The sequence below is a fragment of the Nelumbo nucifera genome, chromosome 5, assembly GCF_055504915.1.
Source record: "Nelumbo nucifera cultivar China Antique chromosome 5, China Antique-T2T, whole genome shotgun sequence".
Taxonomy (NCBI): Eukaryota; Viridiplantae; Streptophyta; class Magnoliopsida; order Proteales; family Nelumbonaceae; genus Nelumbo; species Nelumbo nucifera.
In genome coordinates, this window is record NC_142653.1 from 74657680 (window position 1) to 74679671 (window position 21992).

Below are 21992 nucleotides of genomic sequence, written 5' to 3' on the forward strand. Positions count from 1 at the left end.
ATGTAAACTATAAAACTCAAAAGAGGTTAAACTTGAAAGGTTTCTAAAGATTTGGGGTAGGGATGAAAAAGGGAAATAGCATTATTTTATATGGTACTTTATTTTCTTTCAGTACAATCTGCAAAGTAGTACAAGATTGATCCGCAAGATGATGTGACTCACAACCTAAGACACCAAGCACTACCAAGTTTTTTGACATGCAGCCTGTGTCAAAAAGGACCAAGATACAACCAAAACTCCACTATGATTGGGATTCAATTTCTATATTATCCAAAGAAATAAATAAAACACATACCATCCCCAAAATGTCTCTAACTGGAGCACTATAACCCATACTCAATCCTGTCTGAGTGAACTTGCATAATGTACTTGATTAAATATTCTGAGAATGTCCTAAAAAAGTGTGAAAATTATCTTAATGGTAATCTTGTGAAATCATTCAAAATTAATATATTATTATAATATTTTATTATATCAACATATGTATATATGTTATAAAATATATTGTGGGTGAGGCCTGGCCCAGGCTCGGCTGGAGCCTAGACACAAAACCTAGGCCCAAGTCCAAAAGTTTCCAGGTGGGGTGGGAAAAGATCACCCTTTACTAGGTATAAAATTGAATGAGCTGTTCAAACTGGTACCCATGTTTGTACAGGTCTAACCAGATGCCTAAATCTCCATGGAACTTCCTCCAGTTCCACCTCCCCTAAACCATTCATTTTCATAAGTTATAGACTCTAAAGAAGGACCAACAATTCTGCCCATAAAAATTCCTTGTCCTGTTGGGCCTGAGAAACTTCCTAGAAAATTGCTGTTGTGGTCTCTTATCACTCCCCCATTCCCAAAGCATCCAGATTCCCAAGACTGCAGCCATCAAGGTTGAACTTTGTCTTACCCAAAACTGGATCTATCCACCCTTCTCTTTGATGTTGAGCTTTGGATTGGAATCCAGCCACTATTTCCCATCCTCTCAACAGGTCATTTAGAGACACACCTTTAAATTCACTGCTCACCATAGCCCAATGACCCACCCTAATTGTAGTCAAGTCAATTACTGATTCTAATGCTGAATATTTTTCTTCAAATATTCTTGCATTTATTTCACTCCACAAACCCCAAAGCACCACTGCACGCACACATTGCCAAAAGTATTTTTTGTCTTTGAGTATTGCATGTGATATTTGTATTGAACAACTCCATAGCTTGAAAAAATGATTCCATACCAGTGAAGCAAAGAGGCAATGCAACAGAATATGGTTACTGTTATCCCCATTCGTCAAGCAAAGGACACACACATGAGGGGACATGCACCAGCTTTTCAGCTTTTGTTGGAGTCTTTCACAGGTACTGACAACTTAATTATCAGCCTCCCAAAGAAACAACTTCACTTTTGGAGGAATTAGGCCACTCCAAAGCTTTGATAGGGAACTGGTTTATTTCAAGGGAGCAATTAAAGGATTGGAAGAAAGCAGCACATGAAAAAGTACTCCCCATACCAGGACTCCAAACCGCCTCATCCCCCCCGCCAACCAGGTGCGCCTCTTGAAGAGATTCTAATAAAGATGTCACCTCACAAAATTCCGATCTCTTAAATCCCTTCTAAGCCCCAAATCCCAAGCAATACACCTCTTACTAAAAGAAACCATTTCAGCAATTGGCTTATTTTTAAACATTGAGAGGTTAATCTCCACACCATAAATCCTCCCAAATTTCACCTTAGTTCCTGAAATAGTTTCATATCTTCTGTGTTACAAAAAAGTAGGAAGCAAGGTCAAAAACACCTTCCAAGGACTCTAAAGTACAATGAATAGAAAGTTATGCCTGTGGACTCAAGATCTATCAAAAACAAAGCGTGTACAATGGGTTATGAAACCCAATCAATAGTAAACATGTTAAGAATCTAAGCATCTGTAAACTGTACAGACCACTGGCATTCCACTCATGATTGGGTTGCGTAGCCCATTGTACATGTCTTATGTCTTATTTGCTGCAGATCCTGACCCATCTCTATGGACAATCCACCACATCTATGACCTCTGCTTCAAGTGATCAAGGTAATCCTCTTGTTTCCATTAGTCCCACCAAGACCAGATCTTTCTGAAAATCCTTATCCTTATTTGCCTATTGCCTTTTGCAAAGGTAAAAGATGGCTTACCACTACTTCATATCTCAATTTCTTACAGGTCCTTATCTCCATCTTATAGCGCCTTTATGTTTGCCATTTCAATTATCCCTAATCCTAAAAATGTTGCAAAGGTTGTATCTCACCCTCAATGGAAGGATATAAATGCAAGTTCTTATAAAGAATCACGCCTGGCAGTTGGCTGACCTTCTTCAAGGGAAAGAACCAGTAGGTTGTAAATGGGTACATGGATCAATTAAGAAATATAAGACTTGGCTGATTTCTAAGGTATTCCTTTCAACTGGGATGTTATTTATCTCATTTTATTGATAATAAAATAAATTATCGTTAAACATAAAAAAGAAGGTTCAAGAAAGGTGGTAAGAAATCACCCGAAAGAATGGGTTCTTAGTGGATGTCAAGTTGAATTCAACTTGTTGTGTGTTATTTTTGTCTCTTTGTTAGTTGGATGTCAAGAATGGGTTTCTTAATGGAGATCCTCAAGAAGTATATATGTAGCCATGACCTAGAATACCTATTCCTAGAAATCAAGGGAAAGACTATAGGTTAAAGAAGTCAAATGTATTACCTGAAGCAATCTCCATGAGCCTACTTTGACAAGTTTACAGGAATTGTACAACGAATGGAATTCAGCTAATGACATGCAGATCATACCTTATTTTTCAAGAGTTGAAACTCCTTGACTATCTTATGTGTACGTTGATGACATTGTGGTCATAACTCATAAGGAATGATTCACCAATCATCAGAGACCACCAAGCTAAAATAATTCTTGGCCGATAATTTTGAAATAAAACATATGGGGAATTGTAACCATTTGATAGGAATTCAAGTGGGTGAGTCCAAGAAGGGTATCTTTGTATTACAAAGGAAATATATGTTGGATCTATTGAAGGAACAAGAAATTGAGAATCAAGTGTGATAATACTCCTATTAATCCAAATCATAAATTTTGTGTGATGATATAGGTGAATTAATACAAATCATGATATGCATCAAAAACCTAGTGGTAAACTCTTGCATTTGTGCTTAACCAGACGGTCCAGAACTATCATCTCATATTGTGGTAAGCAAATTTATGCATCAGCCACAAAGATAACCTATTTGTAGCTGAGAGAATTTTGTTTTATGTGAAAGGAGAAAATTGTTAGGTTGAGGGGTTTTATGTATTGATGGTTCGGCTGATAAGTGTTCTTATTAGTCTGTATTTGTGTTTAAGTTGTTATGTACTGGGCCTGTGTTAATGGGCCTAAGTTTATTTGCTGTTTTAAGTAGTCTGGGTGTCCCACCACTAATCAGGGGCATTCCAGACATTTCCTGTAACATGCACCTTTGTGGGGTGAAAATTTAGTCACGTGGAGAAGCAAGAAACAAGTTGTTGTGGCAAAATCAAGTGCTGAAGCTGAATACAGCGCTATGGCTCATGGGGTTGCTGAACTACTTCGGCTTCGGATTCTCCTAAAAGAATTAGGGATAGATATAACTAGACCACTCAAGCTCTATTGTGAATCAGGCTGCAACCAACATTGCAAATAACCCAATCCAGCATGATAGGAAAAAGCACATCGAGATTGATTAACACTTAGTACATGAAAGGATTGTTTCTTGAGAACTTTGTATTCCTTACATGCCATCAACAAAACAGCTAGCTGTTGTTTTCACTAAAGGACTAACAAAATCATGAGGGATAGTGAGGAAAATTGAAAAAAAAAATCATAAGGGATTTTCTTTGGGAGCCAGGGAAAAAAAAAAGAAGGATTATCTGGTTAGATGAGAAAAGGTGAGGAAGTTGAAGGCGGAAGGGGGTTTGAAAATTGGTAATGTTAGGCTGAAGAAGCAGGCTCTACTTTGCAAATGGCTTTGGAGGTTTCCAAATGAAAATGAAAAATTAAGGCACAAAGTTGTTGCAAGCTGTTTCGACTGGTGCTACAGTAGTCCGAACCAGAAAGAGAAGAAGAAGAAGAAGAAGAAGAGAAGAAGAAGAAGAAGGGTCTGTCGAAATATGATGGATTACACATACAGTCGACCCCCTTAATCTATATTAGACTCTAATAATCTTTACAAAGACAAAAATGCCCTTACTTAAGTGTGGGGTAGAGTAACTTTAATAACACTACCACATAAGCAAGCTACTTAACAAACATAAGAAGACTAAACTACCCCTATTCGGCACACTTTAACACTCCCCCCAAGCTGGAGAATATATGTCATATAATCCCAACTTGTTACATAGATAGTTCACTTTCCCTGAGCTTAGAGCTTTTGTAAATAAATCTGCCCACTGGTCATTCAAGCCCACATGTTCTATATTTATCTCTCCAACAAGAACCTTCTCTCTCACAAAGTGGCAATCAACCTCTATGTGCTTTGTTCTCTCACGAAAGACAGGATTGGAAGAGATATGGAGTGCAGCTTGGTTGTCACAGTACAATCTCATAGGTTTATCCATGTGAAACCCAATTTCTTGTAGGAGATTCCTCAACCACACTAATTCACAGGTGGTGTGGGCCATGGCCCTATATTCGGCTTCAGCACTGCTTCTGGCCACAACCGTCCGCTTTTTACTCTTCCATGTCACAAGATTTCTTCCAAGAAATGTGCAATAGCCTGTAATAGATCTTCTATCATTCACTGAGCCTGCCCAGTCTGCATCTGTATACCCAACTACTTCAAGTTTTCCCCCTGGTTTATACAATAGCCCACGGCCTGGAGCTCCTTTCAGATACCTCACAATTCTAAGGATTGCATCCCAGTGAGGTATACGAGGGTTCTGCATGAATTGGCTCACCACACTGACTGCAAAGGAGATGTCGAGTCTCGTGATAGTCAGATAGTTCAGCTTTCCCACTAGTCGTCTATACCTTCCAGGATCTTCAAATACTTCTCCTGTATCACTGCTCAACTTAACATTTGGTTCCATAGGGGTCTCGGCCGGTTTTGCACCTAACAGTCTTGCTTCTTCCAATAGATCAAGGACATATTTCCTTTGGCACAGATTTACACCTTTTTTTGACCTAGCAACTTTTATTCCCAAGAAATACTTTAATGTTCCAAGGTCTTTTGTTTGAAAATGATTTCGCAGAAATACCTTTAGTTTGCCAATCCCCAATTTATCACTACCAGTGATGACAATATCATCCACATAGACCACTAATAAAATCTTCCCAACTTCTGAGTCATAGCTGAACACTGAGTGATCAACCTGGCATTGCTTCATTCCAAAACTCTTCACCACTTCGCTGAACTTCCCAAACCAAGCACGCGAAGATTGCTTCAACCCATAAATTGCCTTCTTCAGTTTTCACACCTTACCAACCTCCCCCTGAGCAACAAACCCAGGTGGTTGCTCCTATATACCTCCTCCACCAGATCACCATGGAGGAAGGCATTTTTTACGTCAAGTTGAAAGAGGGGCCAATCATACATAACTGCCAAGGAAATGAGTACACGAACAGAACCAATTTTAGCCACCAGAGAGAATGTCTCCATGTAGTCCACTCCATACAACTGTGAGTAACCTTTAGCAACAAATCTGGCCTTCAGACGCTCCACACTACCATCTGGCAAGTATTTCACAGTATACACCCATTTACAGCCCACAGCATGCTTATCAGGTGGGAGAGTAGTAAGTTCCCACGTTTGAGTATGTTGAAGAGCAGAAAGTTCCTCCTCCATTGCCCGCCGCCATCCAGGTGAACTAAGAGCTTCTTGAACATTGTTAGGTATGGAAATAGAGGACAAAAGTGAAACAAACTGGCGATGTGAGGTAGAAAGACGAGATAATGAAACAAAATTGGAAATGGGATGGAGGGTAGAACTACGTTTACCTTTCCGTAAGGCAATGGGTAGGTCAAGGTCTAAAGATTCAGCAATAGGAGCCATAAGAGGACCTGCAGATGAGGTAGAAGCCAGAGGAGGGGCCGGTGTCGTTCGACGTATATACACTTGTCGGATCGGTGGTCGTTCAGTGGTGACCTGCACTGGATGAGGTGATGAGTCTACTCCAACAACAGCCTCTGGAACTAGATCACTGACAGGAAGAGGAAGAGGAGGTAAGGGTGAAGACAAGGGTGCTTCATGATTGGAGAAGAAGGGTACAGACTCAAAAAAGGTGACATCAGGGCAGACATAGCACTTTCGGGTAATGGGATTATAACACTTGTACCCTTTTTGAGTCCGAGAGTAGCCAAGGAAGACACATTTAATTGAGCGTGCATCTAGCTTGTCTATTCCAGGACTCAGATTGTGGACAAAGCACACACAACCAAAGACACGAGGAGTTAATGGAAACAGAGATAAAGTGGGAAACAAGATAGAGAAGGGGGACCAACCATGAAGAATAAAAGAGGGCATCCGATTAATGAGAAAACATGCAGTGAGTACAGCATCACTCCAAAACCGTTTAGGAACATTCATGTGGTGAAGCATAGACCGAGCAGTTTCAAGAAGCTGACGATTCTTCCATTCAGCCACCCCATTTTGTTGAGGGGTGAAAGCACATGAGGTCTGATGAATAATTCCATGTTGTTCTAAATACCGTTGAAATGAAGTAAGAAAGTATTCACAACCATTATCTGAACGGAGAACTTTGATTGGAACACCAAATTGTGTGCGTATTTCAGCATGGAATTTTTGAAAAATGGAAAATAATTCACTTCTTTCTTTCATTAAGTAAATCCACGTCATTCTTGAACAGTCATCAATAAAGGAGACAAAATACTTGTACCCATTATAAGACTATTTTGATTGGACTCCAAACATCTGAATGAACCAAAGAAAAAGGACTCAACATATGACTCTCAACTCTTGGACTGAAAGACACACGACGGTGTTTACCAAACTGACATGACTCACATTGTAAAACTGACAACTGACTCAATGACGAAACCAACATCTTGAGAACCATGAGAGATGGATGTCCCAGTCGGCAATGCCATTGTAGAGGAGTAAGGGAAGTCTGAAGTGCAATTGAAGATCCACCACCGTCAAGGTAATACAATCCACCAGCTTCATGCCCCCCACCAATCTTCTTCCCCGTCTTGAGATCCTGAAAAACACAAGTGGAAGGAAAGAAGGTAACTGAACAGTTAAGAGCCTTGGTTATTTTACTAACAGACATAAGATTGAATGGAAACTTAGGTACATATAAAACAGATGATAAGGGGACAGAAGCCATGTCAACATTACCAACACCACATATGGGAGATGATGACCCATTGGCAAGTGTAACATATTGTGATGTGGAGGTTTCAGAAAGAGAAGAGAGCACACCTGGAGTCCAGGTCATATGATCTGAGGCTCCAGAGTCAATAATCCAAGAAGGAGTTTTAGATGACATGCAAGCAATACCTGATTGGGCAAGTGTGGCAGTGGTATGCTGTGAAGTAGTTTGAAGGAACCGTTCATACTCATCACACGGTACACTCACCATCTCCCTTCCAGAAGTAGATGTAGATGCGGGAGGAGTTCGGCCTGCCAATTTACTGTCACTGATATCAACCTCGCCTGCTACAGCATGATTAGCCCATTTTGAGGGAGGGCCATGTAGGTCATAACAGAAATTCACTGTGTGCCCTTCCCTACCACAATGAGTACACTTCCTTGTAGAGTTATTTTTTCCTCTGCCACGGCCTCCCCCTGAGTCACGGCCACCCCGACCAATCATGGAATTACCACGGCCTCCTCTGGGAGCATGACCACCCCCTCTTGTACTATGTCCACCTCCTCTAGCTATCACAAGTGTTGATCTATCAGACTGTGTGGGGTTCTCAGTCTGTCCCAAAGAAATTCTACAAAGCCTTGAGAATACTTCCTCAAGTGTAGGAAGAGTAGAGCCCCCCAGTATTTAGGCTCTAACTGGTTCATATTCCGACTTCAGCCCCACTAAAAATCTTGTAACATCAAGTTGTTCCCTTTGTTGTTGCTGAACTTTAATATCTGGAGTGAGGGGATGATAGACATTGAGTTCATTCCTTATATTCTTCATGCAGGCATAGTACTCTTCTAGTGTTTTGGTTCCTTGTTGTAAATCAAAGTACTCCTGATAAAGCTGATATACTCTTGTTGTGTTATCTTGTCCAGAATATAGCTTCTTAGCATGCTCCCATATATCCTTAGCTGTATCAAGGAACATGAAGTTGGCACTAATTTTGGGCTCCATACTATTCCACAGCCAAGTCATGATTTGAGCATCTTCTTGTTCCCAATCATCAAACCCTGGAGAGTCAACCGGTGGCTTCTTACATGATTTGAGCATCTTCTTACATGCTTTACTTTCTTCTTTGCCTTGAGAAAAACTTCCACTGATTTAGCCCATGGAACATAGTTCTCCCCATTCAGCTTAATTGAGGTCATTTGTACCCCTAGGTAGTCGGGGGAAATAACCACACTAGGTTTCTGATCATTGTACCCATCTCCTATTGCTGCCATTGTACTCTTTCACAGTTGCCTCTAACCTTACTTCTCAGCTACAAGCTGATTGATGTTGCTCACAGTTTGATACTTCAGCACCTATTGCAGCCCCTAAACACAACAGTGGGAGCACACACTTGTTCTTATTCACACTACTGCTGACTTCACACACCTACGACCCACATAAGCATCAAATTACCACTCACTAATCACAAATAGTCCCTCTTACAACCACTCAATAAAAAAAAGTGCATCACAAGCACCATAACACAGTCAAAACTGCTACACCCAGTTCATACTTGTTTAACACACTTAAGAGGGCATTACACAACCACAAAGAGCTCGGCAAGGTCACTGCATTCCACCTTACACCACTCGGTCACTTACAGCAGCCCTAACACCACTCAACAACTCACAGCAGCCCTACACCATTCAACAACTCACAGCAGCCCTACACCATTCGGCTACTGCACACACAGCCCTTTCTAGGGCAACAATGAACCTAGTTCCCTAGGTTCCAATCAATACTAACAGCTTCTTGTAGGGTTTCTACCCAGAAATATCAGTAACACTAGAAGAAGAGAAAACCGACCTTCCTTTGAGAATATCAACCAACCATTCACTTCTGAAATCACTTTCCTTGCTGAAGAAGGTTATGCGCAACAGAGAGAGACGAGCTGTGATGTTTCTGACCTAGGGCGAACCAGTTCTCTCCATTGACTGACCAGAAACGAAGGAGAAGAGTCACGAACACTGCTGAGGCGCTTTACCAACTGAAGTAGGTCAGGAGCATGGCTCTAATACCATGTTTCGACTGGTGCTACAGTAGTCCGAACCAGAAAGAGAAGAAGAAGAAGAAGAAGAGAAGAAGAAGAAGAAGGGTCTGTCGAAATCTGATGGATTACACATACAGTCGACCCCCTTAATCTATATTAGACTCTAATAATCTTTACAAAGACAAAAATGCCCTTACTTAAGTGTGGGGCAGAGTAACTCTAATAACACTGCCACATAAGCAAGCTACTTAACAAACATAAGAAGACTAAACTACTCCTATTCGGCACACTTTAACACAAGCATTCATGGCATGTCGAGCAATGGATGGGATGCTAGATGTCTCTGTAAGGCTACCTTGGCTGCTCCCTGGAAGAACATCCATGATGTCCTCCCTACCTTCCTAAATCATATCAGGTAAAACTTGTCTTCTGGTAGTAAAATCAGATTTTGGGAGGAAGTGTGGATTGGGGATACTCCTCTGGGTGAGAAATTTCTTCTCTTTGTCATCTGTCCAGGTTCAAGGGTAGGCCTATTTCAAATTTCCTAAGCCAACCATCTCACCTTCCAGGTTGAATTGGAACTTTGGCTTTAATAGGAACCTTAGAGAGTATGAACTTCTTGCAGTGTTCGAGCTGTTAGGATTGTTGAATTCAGTATTCTTGGGAGAAGGTGGGTCAGACTCTAGGATTTGGGGTCCTAATTCTGATGGGTCATTTTCTTGTAAATCCCTTCTACATTCATTGGTTGCCACTCCCTCTCCTCATCCTTTTCCAGTCAAAGAAATTTGGTTCCATCCTACTCCCCATAAAACCAGTGCTTTTTGTTGGGAAGCATTTCATGGTTGTATTAATACCTTTGATGTACTTCAAAGGAAAAAGACCAAATTGGTGCTTGTTCCCCAACTGGTGTGTCCTATGTAAGTTGAGTGGTGAGACTGCTTTTTCACCTTCTAATATCTTGCCCTTTTGTCAGTTTTATTTGGAATTGGTTTACTTCCCTTTTTGGGAGCAGGTGGTCTTCTCCTAACAGGTTAAAAGGTTTATTCAGCCATAATGGTATTAGTGGAATGAAAAGGAGGGGTAGGATTCTATGTAAGTGTACTAGAGCAGCACTACTTTGGAATGTTTGGGAGGAAAGAAATGCAAGAATATTTGAAGGAAAAGAAAAATGTAAGGAAGCATTAGTGAACACAATAACATTGAGGGTGGCACATAGTTGTTTTCAGCTTTTAAGGTCAAAGACTTTTTTAGGGTTTGGAGACTTAAAACAGTTTTTTGAGGCATGGTCTCCTCCAACAGATGGTTGGAAAAAGCTGAACTTTGATGGGAGTTGTGTGAGTAATCCAGGCCCTTCAAGCATTGGAGAGATAGAGATGAAAATGGAAACATTATTGCTTTGTACTCTCGTCCTGTGGAGTAGGGTGATGTGGCAAGGGCAGAGTTTCTAGCTGCAGCATATGGGGTTGAGATTTGAAAAGGCTAAAGAGTTGGGTATTAATAGACTGATCATGGAGGGAGACTCAAAAACTGTGATAAAATGGTTGCAGAAAGGGGAAGGGGTGACATGGTAGTTGAAGAATGATTTCCAAAGACTTAAATGCATGTCAAGGAACATGTCAATCCAGGTGCGATGTGTTAGGAGACCTGCCAACAGTTTGGAAGATAGCTTAGCAAAGCAAGGGGTTCAAAGAACACATGTTTTGGGTACATTTGTAATTCTGTCCCGGGTCAGCTTACTAAAGCTGACTTCTTTCACAAAATCACAACTTCTTGTTGTATCCTAAAGTTTTCTAATTAATGAAATCTTTTCAGAGTTAATGATCAAAAAAAATTCAGATTTATGGAGTTGTTATGCATGTTGGGCATGATAGATATCTATGTTCAGCTTAAGGGGGAGTGTTGGGTAGCCTAGCATTGTGAGCTTGGGCCTATTTATGTTATGTTATGAAATTATCTGTCACTTCCTTTCTGGGATTAATGGACCTGGTCTTATTCTGTTTTTCTTATGTTTCCTTACTGCCTACTAATCAGGGGCAGATTAGTCATTTTATCCTTTTCTTATTGCCCTAATATAAAATACTGTTTGGGGGCTGTAGAAATAAACCGCCCATTTCTTCTAAGCTTCTTTTCTTCCTGTTTCTCTTCTTTCTTCAGAACTGAATAGAAACAGATTAATCGTCTATAAGGAAAGAGAAAATCATCAAACCTTGCACTCCACCCTTGGAAAACTTTATAAAACTTAATTTTGATGGGACCAGCCTCGATAACCCAGGCCCTTCAGGCATTGGGGGATCTTTAGGGATAAAGAAGGAAATATATTAGCTATCTTCTCAGGTCCTATTGGTCTAGGAGATTTCATTAGAGCTAAACTCCTTGCTATCCTGTATGGGGCTCAAATAGCAAAAGAGTTAAATCTGGAAAGGTTGGTTGTTGAAGGGAACTCTCAACTGGTGATTAGTTGGCTAAAAGATGTAAAGAAGGCAGTTTGGGTCTACTGAGAAGGGGTTAAGAAAATCAAATGGTTACTAAGAGGAACGACAGTAACTTTTCAAGGGGTTCCACGGGAGGCAAATGGACTAGAAGATTCTCTAGCTATGCACGGGGTTGATAGGGAACAACTATATAGGGCTCATCTGTAATTTCTATACTCTTTTGGGGTAACTTTACCCCTTTTATTTGTTATGGACGCATTCGTGGGGAAGAAGTACCGCCGCCAGCAGCAGCAGTAACGTGGGACCCTCATCAGATTATCTAGCTAGCCACAGTTCATCTTACCTTATCCTTATCTTATCTGCTTTCTTACTCTTATCTTATCTGTAAGCAGTTTAGTTAGTCTTATCTAGGAGTCTTATCTATCTTATCTGTAAGCAGGTTAGTTAGTCTTATCTAAGAGTCTTATCTATCTTATCTGTAAGCAGTTTAGTTATCAAGGAGTTTTCCTACAAGGAGGACTCTTACCTCTTGTAATCTCCTATTTAAGGAGCTGAAATTATTGAATAAAGATATCAAATTTCCAGTCAAGAAAGAGAGTAAAAGGAGAGTTTGGTGATCTCTTGGACAAATCACCCTCTAGGACGCCAAGATAGGTTCAGTTAGGAAGGGGAGGAACAAGGGAAAACAGGAGCTTTTCCCCGTAGACCGACCCGTGACGCGATCCTATTCCCGGGCCCATAACAACTTGGTATCAGAGCCAACCGTCATGGAAGATCTGGAGCAGCTATCATCCAGGGTCCACGAACTGGAGCATAGGCTCGTGGAAACCAGCGTGGAGGTTCGTGAGGTCAAAGACGATGTCCGGGAGCTGCGACACTTGCTGGAATCGTATTTCTCTAACAACGAGAGGAATCCAGAAGGGGTTGTAGATGCTCCGTCGTACAACGGCAATGGAGACCCCTTGGGCTGGCTGTATCGGTGCGAGCAGTTTTTTCGGAATCAGCGGACAGATGACCGGGATAAGACAGCAGAAAGGAGGAAATTTGTTTCATCTATAAGAAATAGTAATATCAACACAGAACAAGATTCAGGGTCTTATAATGAGACTGGTAACTCATTTCCATCAAAAGATCTTTCTTCAGTGGGTAGTAGCAGTACTGGTGGAAAGTATGCTAAAAAGATCAATTCCAGAAGTTACAATCGTTCAACTAAAGTTAGGAAATCAGAAACCCCATCTGTTGGTATTAATGGAGGTCTTAGTGATAAAAGGAAGCAAACTGAAAGAAATTTATCTCTTGGAAAGGATACATCAGATATAGATTTCAAAGATGTTAAAGACACCAGTTCTGGAACAGTTAATTCTGATATGGTTCCAACTTTTCTTGCAAAAACATCGGGATACAATCTAAATGATGAAAATGCTGAGTTGGAAGAAGCAAGTTTAGGAGATGATGTAATGAACAGGGAAGCTAGTGTAGTTTCTGAGGATGAAACTGTAAAGTCTCCTCCTTTGGCTGGGGACAATGTCGTGAACATTATATTGGTATCTGCAGAATGCGCTCCTTGGTCGAAGACAGGTGGACTTGACGATGTTGTTGGGGCTTTACCGAAGGCTTTGGCTCGGCGTGGACATAGAGTTATGGTTGTGGCACCACGGTATGGTAACTATGCAGAAGTCCAAGAAACAAGAGTGTGCAAGAGATATAAGGTGGATGGGCAGGATATGGAGGTAACTTTCTTTCAAGCTTATATTGATGGCGTGGATTTTGTGTTCATGGACAGCCCTATGTTTTGCAATATTGAGAAAAATATATATGGGGGAGGCCGAGAGGATATTTTAAAACGCATAGTTCTCTTTTGTAAGGCTGCTCTTGAGGTTCCTTGGCATGTTCCATGTGGTGGGGTCTGCTATGGAGATGGAAATTTGGTTTTCATTGCAAATGATTGGCACACTGCTTTGCTACCAGTCTATCTGAAGGCATACTACCGTGACAATGGCATAATGAAATATACCCGGTGCGTTTTTGTGATCCACAACATAGCACACCAGGGTCGTGGTCCAGTAAGCGATTTTCGTTATGTGGATCTTCCACAAAACTACATAGATCATTTCAAACTACATGACCCAGTAGGTGGGGAACACTTCAATATCCTTGCAGCTGGCCTGAAAGCAGCAGATCGTGTAGTCACTGTAAGCCATGGTTACGCTTGGGAGCTGAAAACTAAAGAAGGTGGCTAGGGTTTGCACCAAATAATAAATGAGTGTGATTGGAAGCTGAAGGGCATCGTGAACGGGATTGATGCAAAAGAATGGAACCCACAGTTGGATGTTTACCTGGCATCTGATGGCTACACCAATTACTCTGTGGAGACTCTTCAGACTGGCAAGCCTCAATGCAAAGCAGCTCTACAAAGGGAGCTTGGTCTTCCTCTTCGGGAGAATGTTCCTCTAATTGTGTTCATTGGCAGGCTTGACCATCAGAAAGGTGTTGATCTCATTGCTGAGTCCATTCCTTGGATGGTGGACCAGGATGTGCAACTAGTCATGTTGGGCACTGGGAGACCTGACCTGGAACAGCTTCTCAGACATTTTGAGAGTCAACACCATGACAAAGTCAGGGGTTGGGTTGGTTTCTCAGTGAAAATGGCTCATCGAATAACTGCTGGTGCAGACATCCTACTCATGCCTTCTAGATTTGAGCCATGTGGACTGAACCAGCTTTATGCAATGAGCTACGGGACAGTCCCTATTGTTCATGCTGTTGGTGGACTGAGAGATAGTGTGTAGCCGTTTGATCCATTGGTAGAGTTCCAAGCCACGAATCCGGAATTCGAGCTTGAGGACAAGCTCTTAGTCCAGGAGGGGAGTAATGTTATGGACGCATTCGTGGGGAAGAAGTACCGCCGCCGGCAGCAGCAGTAACGTGGGACCCTCATCAGATTATCTAGCTAGCCACAGTTCATCTTACCTTATCCTTATCTTATTTGTTTTCTTACTCCTATCTTATCTGTAAGCAGTTTAGTTAGTCTTATCTAGGAGTCTTATCTATCTTATCTGTAAGCAGTTTAGTTATCAAGGAGTCTTCCTACAAGGACTCTTACCTCTTGTAATCTCCTATTTAAGGAGCTGAAATTATTGAATAAAGATATCAAATTTCCAATCAAGAAAGAGAGTAAAAGGAGAGTTCGGTGATCTCTTGGACAAATCACCCTCTAGGACGCCAAGATAGGTTCAGCTAGGAAGGGGAGGAACAAGGGAAAACAGGAGCTTTTCCCCGTGGACCAACCCGTGACGCGGTCCTATTCCCGGGCCCATAACATTATTCCTCTTTGTACATTATTGTTTATATTGATGAAATGATTCCTCACTATCAAAAAAAAAACATAGGCACTTCATCCATTTAGTACAGTTGATTCGACAATGAGAAACGGATGATTTATGAAAAGGGCCAATAATATAATTACCTCAACTCTATCGGAGTAGCAACAAAGTTTGCAAGCATCACACTTGGAGCATGACAGAGGGATCCAAGCAGTGTAATAGCCATCCCACAAAGAAACACAGTTACCCCTGAAAATGGCCAAGTTCATTTCAGAACCAACTACCAAATTATAAACAAATAAGTCATTCAAACTGCACCGGCTAAATGCCCAAGAGTTAAACTATGCTGAAATTGTTTGGTTCTCGTTTTTGCATGTACATTGTACTTTGCGACAAACCAAAACAAGATTGACAAATCCAACAAAATTCAACTTCAACCAGAAATCAAGCTCAGACCATTTGATACAAACACTACATTTGATTCAATCAAACCCGTGAAAATTAAAGGGAAGATCTTACCAGGCCAGTTTTATTAAATTCAATTTTGATTCCCCATACTTTACTAATAGTAATATTATTGCTTAGTATGAGTTTTTCTCAAGTTTCTACAATTCCAGTTCAATGTTCAGGTGTTTCCCCTTTTTGTAATTACTAAAATTTGAGCACCATATTAGTTGAATCTTCCTAACCCATAGTAATTTTTTAATTACTAAAATTTGAGCACCATATTAGTTGAATCTTCCTAACCCATAGTAATTTTGTAATTACTAAAATTTGACCATTAATGTTCAAAACTTGGAAGGCAAAGTGGAATTTGGCATGTTGAAACTCCCTTTTGACCACTTGTTTGGATGTCTACCCTGGAGTAAGTAAATTAAGATTGCAAACAAATAGGGGAAAAGAAAAATATAGCTACCAAGCCCAGAAACCCCCAAATGGATAGTCAATATCAGGCAAATTTTAGACTCAGATAAGAAAATCCTATAATCTCCAAGAAAATCCTGGCATCCTTCAAAAAAGTTAGGTTTCATCTCTAGCAAGCCTATGGTGAAAATGTGCAGGGGTTAAACTAAATTGAAATCCACTTTTATGGGGTGCATTCAGTTTATCAGAAAAGAAATATAACTGCTTATACTCTTGTGATTATGAAGACAGAGGAAGAGAGAGGGAAGGGAATAAGAGAATAACACAAGGAGAATCAGGTGTCTTACACAATCCCTTAAGAAAGTGTTTCATTGATACCCCTTTTTATGCATACTGAAAATTTTATTGATATTAGAAAGCATTTATGTACAAAGTCAAACTCATAGGTTTGTATACCCTTTTACAAAGTGCCCAGAACTTGTACCAAAAAACTAAAAGAAAGTGTCCAGAACCCCATATTACATGTACACAATGATATGTTACAGTTGATCCTAGGATAGTTGTCCCATTGATGTTCATGTTCCTTGCTTAGCTAGTGAATCAGTTAGACAATTTGCTGATATTCTTACCCAATGATAAGTGGCCTCTCTTTCTGTCGATAGCTGTTTTATCTCCCTCATTTCGTACCTATGTTGCCAAAAGTCCTGACTATTATTCTTCAACAGTTCAACCATTCCACTATTATATTTCTTAGACCCAAATTCTTTCCTACTCAGTCCTTGCAAAACAAGCCATTAGCTCTGCCTTTAATGAGTCTCCAATACCAATTGGTCCAGCAAATATTTCAGTAATGTATCCCATAGCATCTCCATAAGCTTCTCCTATTCATAATGGTCCTGGGTTCCCAAGACTACATCCATCAAAGTTCAGCTTAAGCTGAGGTGTTGTCAGTGGCCTCCATTGCTCTTGTCATTGATGATCTTTTTTTTTCTTGAAGATAAAGAAAAAAAAAATTATTAAACAAAAGGAAGATACAAGGAAGGTGATAAGCAATCACCTGAGAGATAAGAAACAACCCAATGAGACCCAACTGAAGTAAAAACCCCGCCAGGCCAAACACCCCACCCAAGCCGACCTCTCATCAACCAAACCCTTACAAAAGAAATCAAAAGCAATACAAAACAAAACCCGATAAAACCCTGACCATCAAACAAACAAGACCTATGCCCTTTCAAACCCCCCAGCACCCACAACTGCCACCCACCAGAAATACCTCCCTCCATCCTCTTGTAAAATCATCCATAGAAAAAGGTCCAAATATCTCCAAGGATTTGTCCCAATGAAAATTTTTACCATTATGCTCTCCATCAGCATCTCTTTCATCCTTGACTCCCCTTTAAAGATCGCTTTCATTCCTCCCACAGTACCCACAGGATATCTGCCCTAATGCATCTCCACAGTACCATTCCTCTTTTTGTTGGCATTCTATAGAATGGACAGTCAAACAGCTTTGAAAGGAGGATTCCACCTGCATCCTCCCAAATACTAGACACAAACCCAAAGGAGATTTAGTAAATGCTGAGTCATTTTTCCATTGGCCTCCTTTTCTGAAGATATTCATTTCATTGATACCATATTAATAGGGAAAAAATCCACAATGCCTTCCTCATAAACTAAAATAAAGACATCTAACTCTAGAACGACAAAATACAAGAAATACTCCTATATCTCAATGCTCCCCGTGAAGCTAGAGCAAAGATATTAATCATACGCAACTTTCTTCCCATCTCTAACAATCAAACATGTGAAACACCCTTAGTAAGGATATTAGCTAATTGTAACTGTTAGTAACTCTCTTAGGTCCTTTATTTCAAGCTCACTACCAAGTAATATCTTTAGTCTCTAAACCTCTCCTGAATTGTGTCTTGCAAGTAGTGTATGATCAGCATCACTTTGTAGAAAAAATGATTGACCAGCTTGTGGTCCCACCTCTTCATATGTTTCCTTTGATTATATTGCTGTTAGAATGTTCTTTTCTGTTGTTTCTAGTGACAGGGGTATTCCTGTCATTGTACCTCTTTTATTATAAGCCTAATATAAATAGCACTTGGGGTGGCAGACTAAAAAGTCTGAACCCTTTTCTTCTATTCTTTCTTCCTCCTCTCTTCTTCCCTTCTCTTCTCTTCTCTTCATCTCTGTTTTCTTCATTTCTGGCTTCTCCTCTTCTCCTTGCTAAATAGGTCTGAACCTCATTGGTTTCAGACAACTTGGTATCAGAGCAGGCCTAAGACTGATTAGGGCTCTCATGTAGGTGTAGTCCAGCCAGCTACATGAGAGCATTTCTAGGGCTGGAAGTTTCAGCTTAATTCGCCTGGGTCTTGGAGGCCATTGGTGATTAAAGAAAATGCCCAAGGTTCGGAAAACTTAGAGAGCTGCCCGGTGACCAGGAAGAATCAGAGAAAACAGGTCGGTTTCTGATTTAAGGGTTAAATCAGAGATTGGGAGTGGCACTCAGTACTTTCTAGATTGTTTTTTCATTCCTTTTGGATTGACAGACGTCTGAAGTTTTTTGGTATCCTTTGGGCTTTTTTCATTCCTTTAGGTTTGACAGACGTCTGAATTTTTTTGGAATCCTCTAGGAGGGGATCAGCTGTCTGATTTCTTTTCTCTTGGACTGTTTTTTTGGGTTTCTTTGCAGACGGTGCTTCTGGGCTGAGTTGTTGACAGTTTTGTTCACTTCAGCCACCCACCTTGTGTTTGTAGAAAAGCCTCTGAATTTTTTTATTCCGGGTGTTGTTAGACAGTACTTGAATTTTTTTTTTTTGTTGAAAAGGGAGTTGGACAGTGCTGTACCTTCCCTTCTGTGAATATCTATTGTTCATTACAGCGTGGAAATGATTGGAAATGAGAATAAATCATATGGAGGACTTGTAGGAGCTGAAAATTCTATTGACAGCAGTTCATTTCAGATTACTATAGTCAAGTTTGATGGAACAAACAATTTGGAATGGGCCCAATCAACCATGATGGCCATTAGAGAAAGGGAAAAACTGGGGTATGTGATGGGAGACACAAGGAAACCAAATCAGGAGGACCCTTCCCTTGCTAAATGGGTCCAAGAAAATTATCTAGTTATGACTTGGTTATGCAATTCTATGCAGCCTCATATCAGTAGAAACTATCTTTGGGCAAAGACAGTTAAGGAGATTAGGGACAATATGAAAGAAACTTATTGAGGTGAATAATCTTAAATAAGGGGAGAAACCTGTGTCAATTTATTTCTCCACCTTGAAATCATTGTGGCATGAGATTGATCATCTTGAGGCTACTGAGTGGGAGAGCCAGAAAGATGCGGCCACATACAAGAAATTAGTTGAGGAAAATAGTGTTTCAATTCCTAGCTGGGCTAAACTCTGATTATGACATTGTAAAATAACAACTTCTCCTACTCTTTGGTACATAGTGAGGAAAGTAGGAGAAAAGTTATGTTACAAATTCCATCTATGGAATCAGCTTTAGCAGCCATAAAACTGAAGACTAGAAGTGGTAAGGAGAAGGAAGTAAAGAAGTAAGGCCGAGATATACTTTTTAAAAATAATGGCCATATTAAAATAGAAATATACATTGATGCAGATTGGGCAGGTTGTATTGATGATAGGAGATCTACTTCAGGGTATTGTGCCTTTGTTAGAGGAAATCTAGTCTCTTGGAGGATCAAGAAACAAAATGTTATTGCTCGCTCCAATGCTGAAGCCGAATACAGGTCTATGACTAATGGTGTTGCTGAAATATTGAAATCTCTCCTTAAAGAATTGGGAATTGAGTTTGAAAGGCCCTTGATGTTGTATTGTGATAACCAGGCGGCCATTAACATTGCTCACAACCCAATACAGCATGATAGAACCAAACACATTGAAGTTGACAGACATTTCATCCAAGAGAAAGTTGCCTCTTAAGAAGTATGCCTTCCTTATGTTGCCACTAATATGCAGCTTGCTGATGTCTTCACCAAGGCAGTCAACAGAATCAAGCTTGAGACAGAATTAAGCAAGTTGGGAATGATAAATATATTTTCCTAACTTGAGGAGTGTAGAGAAAATGATTAACCAGCTTGTGGTCCCACCTCTTCATATGTTTCCTTTGATTATATTGCTGTTAGAATACTCTTTTCTATTGTTTCTAGTGACAGAGGTATTCCTGTTATTGTACCTCTTTTATTATAGGCCTAATATAAATAGCACTTGGGGCGGAAAACTAAAAAAGTCTGAACCCTTTTCTTCTATTCTTTCTTCCTCCTCTCTTCTTCCCTTCTCTTCATCTCTGTTTTCTTCTTCATTTCTGACTTCTCCTTGCTAAATAGGTCTGAACCACATTGCTTTCAGACAACTCACTTTATATAAAATTATTTCACAGCGCTACTGAGTCTCTCAGGCCAAGCCCTATGTAATTTCTTAAGCCTACAAACTTTCACTTTAGCATTCAATAAATTAATGTCAAGTGAAATTCTCATTTACACCTCCTGTAGATCTCTATGTAAGAAGCATTTTTTACATACACATGATAAAGAAACAGGACAAATTTGCAGAAATGGATAAGAAAACCTGAATATAATTAATCTGGGCAATGGGAGAAAACGTCTTTTGGTAGTTAATGCCACCACCTACCCTTGTATCGCTCCAATAACTCATCAGGTTTATGCTTCACAGTATTTATCCACTCATCAGTTTTTTCAACCTGTCATTGACCAGGGACAGTCGGCCCATTCAACCCGTTACTAGGTCATGGTTCCGGTTTGGTTAACCCTAAACCAGACATTACTTAAAAACTGTTGACTTGGATGGCAACTTGCTGACCTAGGCAGTTGAACCATAAACCTGTTTGACCCAGTCAGCAGGTCACAAGTTACAAATTACAATATATGCTTTTTTTTCATTTTAATGTTTAAACTTTTTAAAAACACCTATATCTATGTATGTGAGGGTATCTATAAAATTATGTATTTATGAATGTATTTTTTCTGCATATATAACTATACACATATAGTTTTTGTCATTAAAAATTTAAACCTGAAAATAAATAATATATATGCAAACTTCAAGAGGCCATAACATCCAATAGGATGTTGGAGAATTGTGACCCCAGCTCTTGGGGTGCCTTTTTCATGTTCTAGATGGTAGAAAAGAAAAAAAATTATGAATCTCTCTCGCCCATCCACAAAAAATAAATAAATAAATAAAAACCTAAAGTGAAGAGGTGTAAAAACTTCTGGAGGCCACAACTTTGTTCTCAGTGGTCAGATCAGGGGATTTTATATTTCGGGTAACTTTTTGTTATCTTTGCAACAAAAGGGGCCATAGGCATCTTGGCGCAGTAATTTTGCCAAAAAAAACACCTTTTGAGGGCCTCCAAGCTTAATTTTTGTTTTCTTAATTTATAAAAAATTTAAAACTAAAATAAAAATATAAATCAAACCTAAAATAATATATATTTTATGCAATATATATAGAATACAATGATGCCATGGGTTGACCCGTTTGACCTGCCTGGACCTGCCAAACACACCAACCACAGTTCCCTCAGGTCCAAAAAAACATTCATCCTATCATCAACATGGAGCTCCTCCCAATCTCTAATTTATCATAGAGTAAAGCAGTCTCAGAACCTGACAAGAGAGGAGCTCAGATCACATTTGAATCACCATGATCAATAAATCCTCAAAACTAACTAAGAAAATTTGACATTGCTTTACATCAATGATTATGATATAGAAACTAAATTGGCCTAAGTGTTTCTGATGTCCTTTACATCAGAAATTTGGTTTGCAAACAACAATGGTACAAAGCTAACTTATGCCTGTGTTTGTTTTGGCATCCGTACTGTTGTTTTTATTAATTCTTTCCTCAGTTTTGAAACTGGAAAGAGGAGAGTAATGTAAAGAACCTTCTTTTGGTTATGACCTTCCTATAGTTTAAATGTAAAACTGACATATTAAATTCACTAAGATCAAAATCTAGATCTTCTACACCTTTTAGAAAACCCAAGA

General features: G+C 39.9%; 1 protein-coding gene and 1 pseudogene across 1 annotated transcript in view; one reads left to right on the forward strand and one right to left on the reverse strand.

Annotated features, from left to right (window-relative positions):
- LOC104593964 (uncharacterized) overlaps positions 1-21992 on the reverse strand; it is a 34200-nt gene that overhangs the window by 11002 nt on the left and 1206 nt on the right. The window contains exon 3 of the mRNA XM_010254088.3: positions 15229-15334. Coding sequence (XP_010252390.1) covers positions 15229-15334 — 106 coding nt within the window. The remainder of the gene's footprint in view (positions 1-15228; positions 15335-21992) is intronic.
- On the forward strand, positions 12515-14566 carry LOC148791900 (granule-bound starch synthase 2, chloroplastic/amyloplastic pseudogene; annotated as a pseudogene).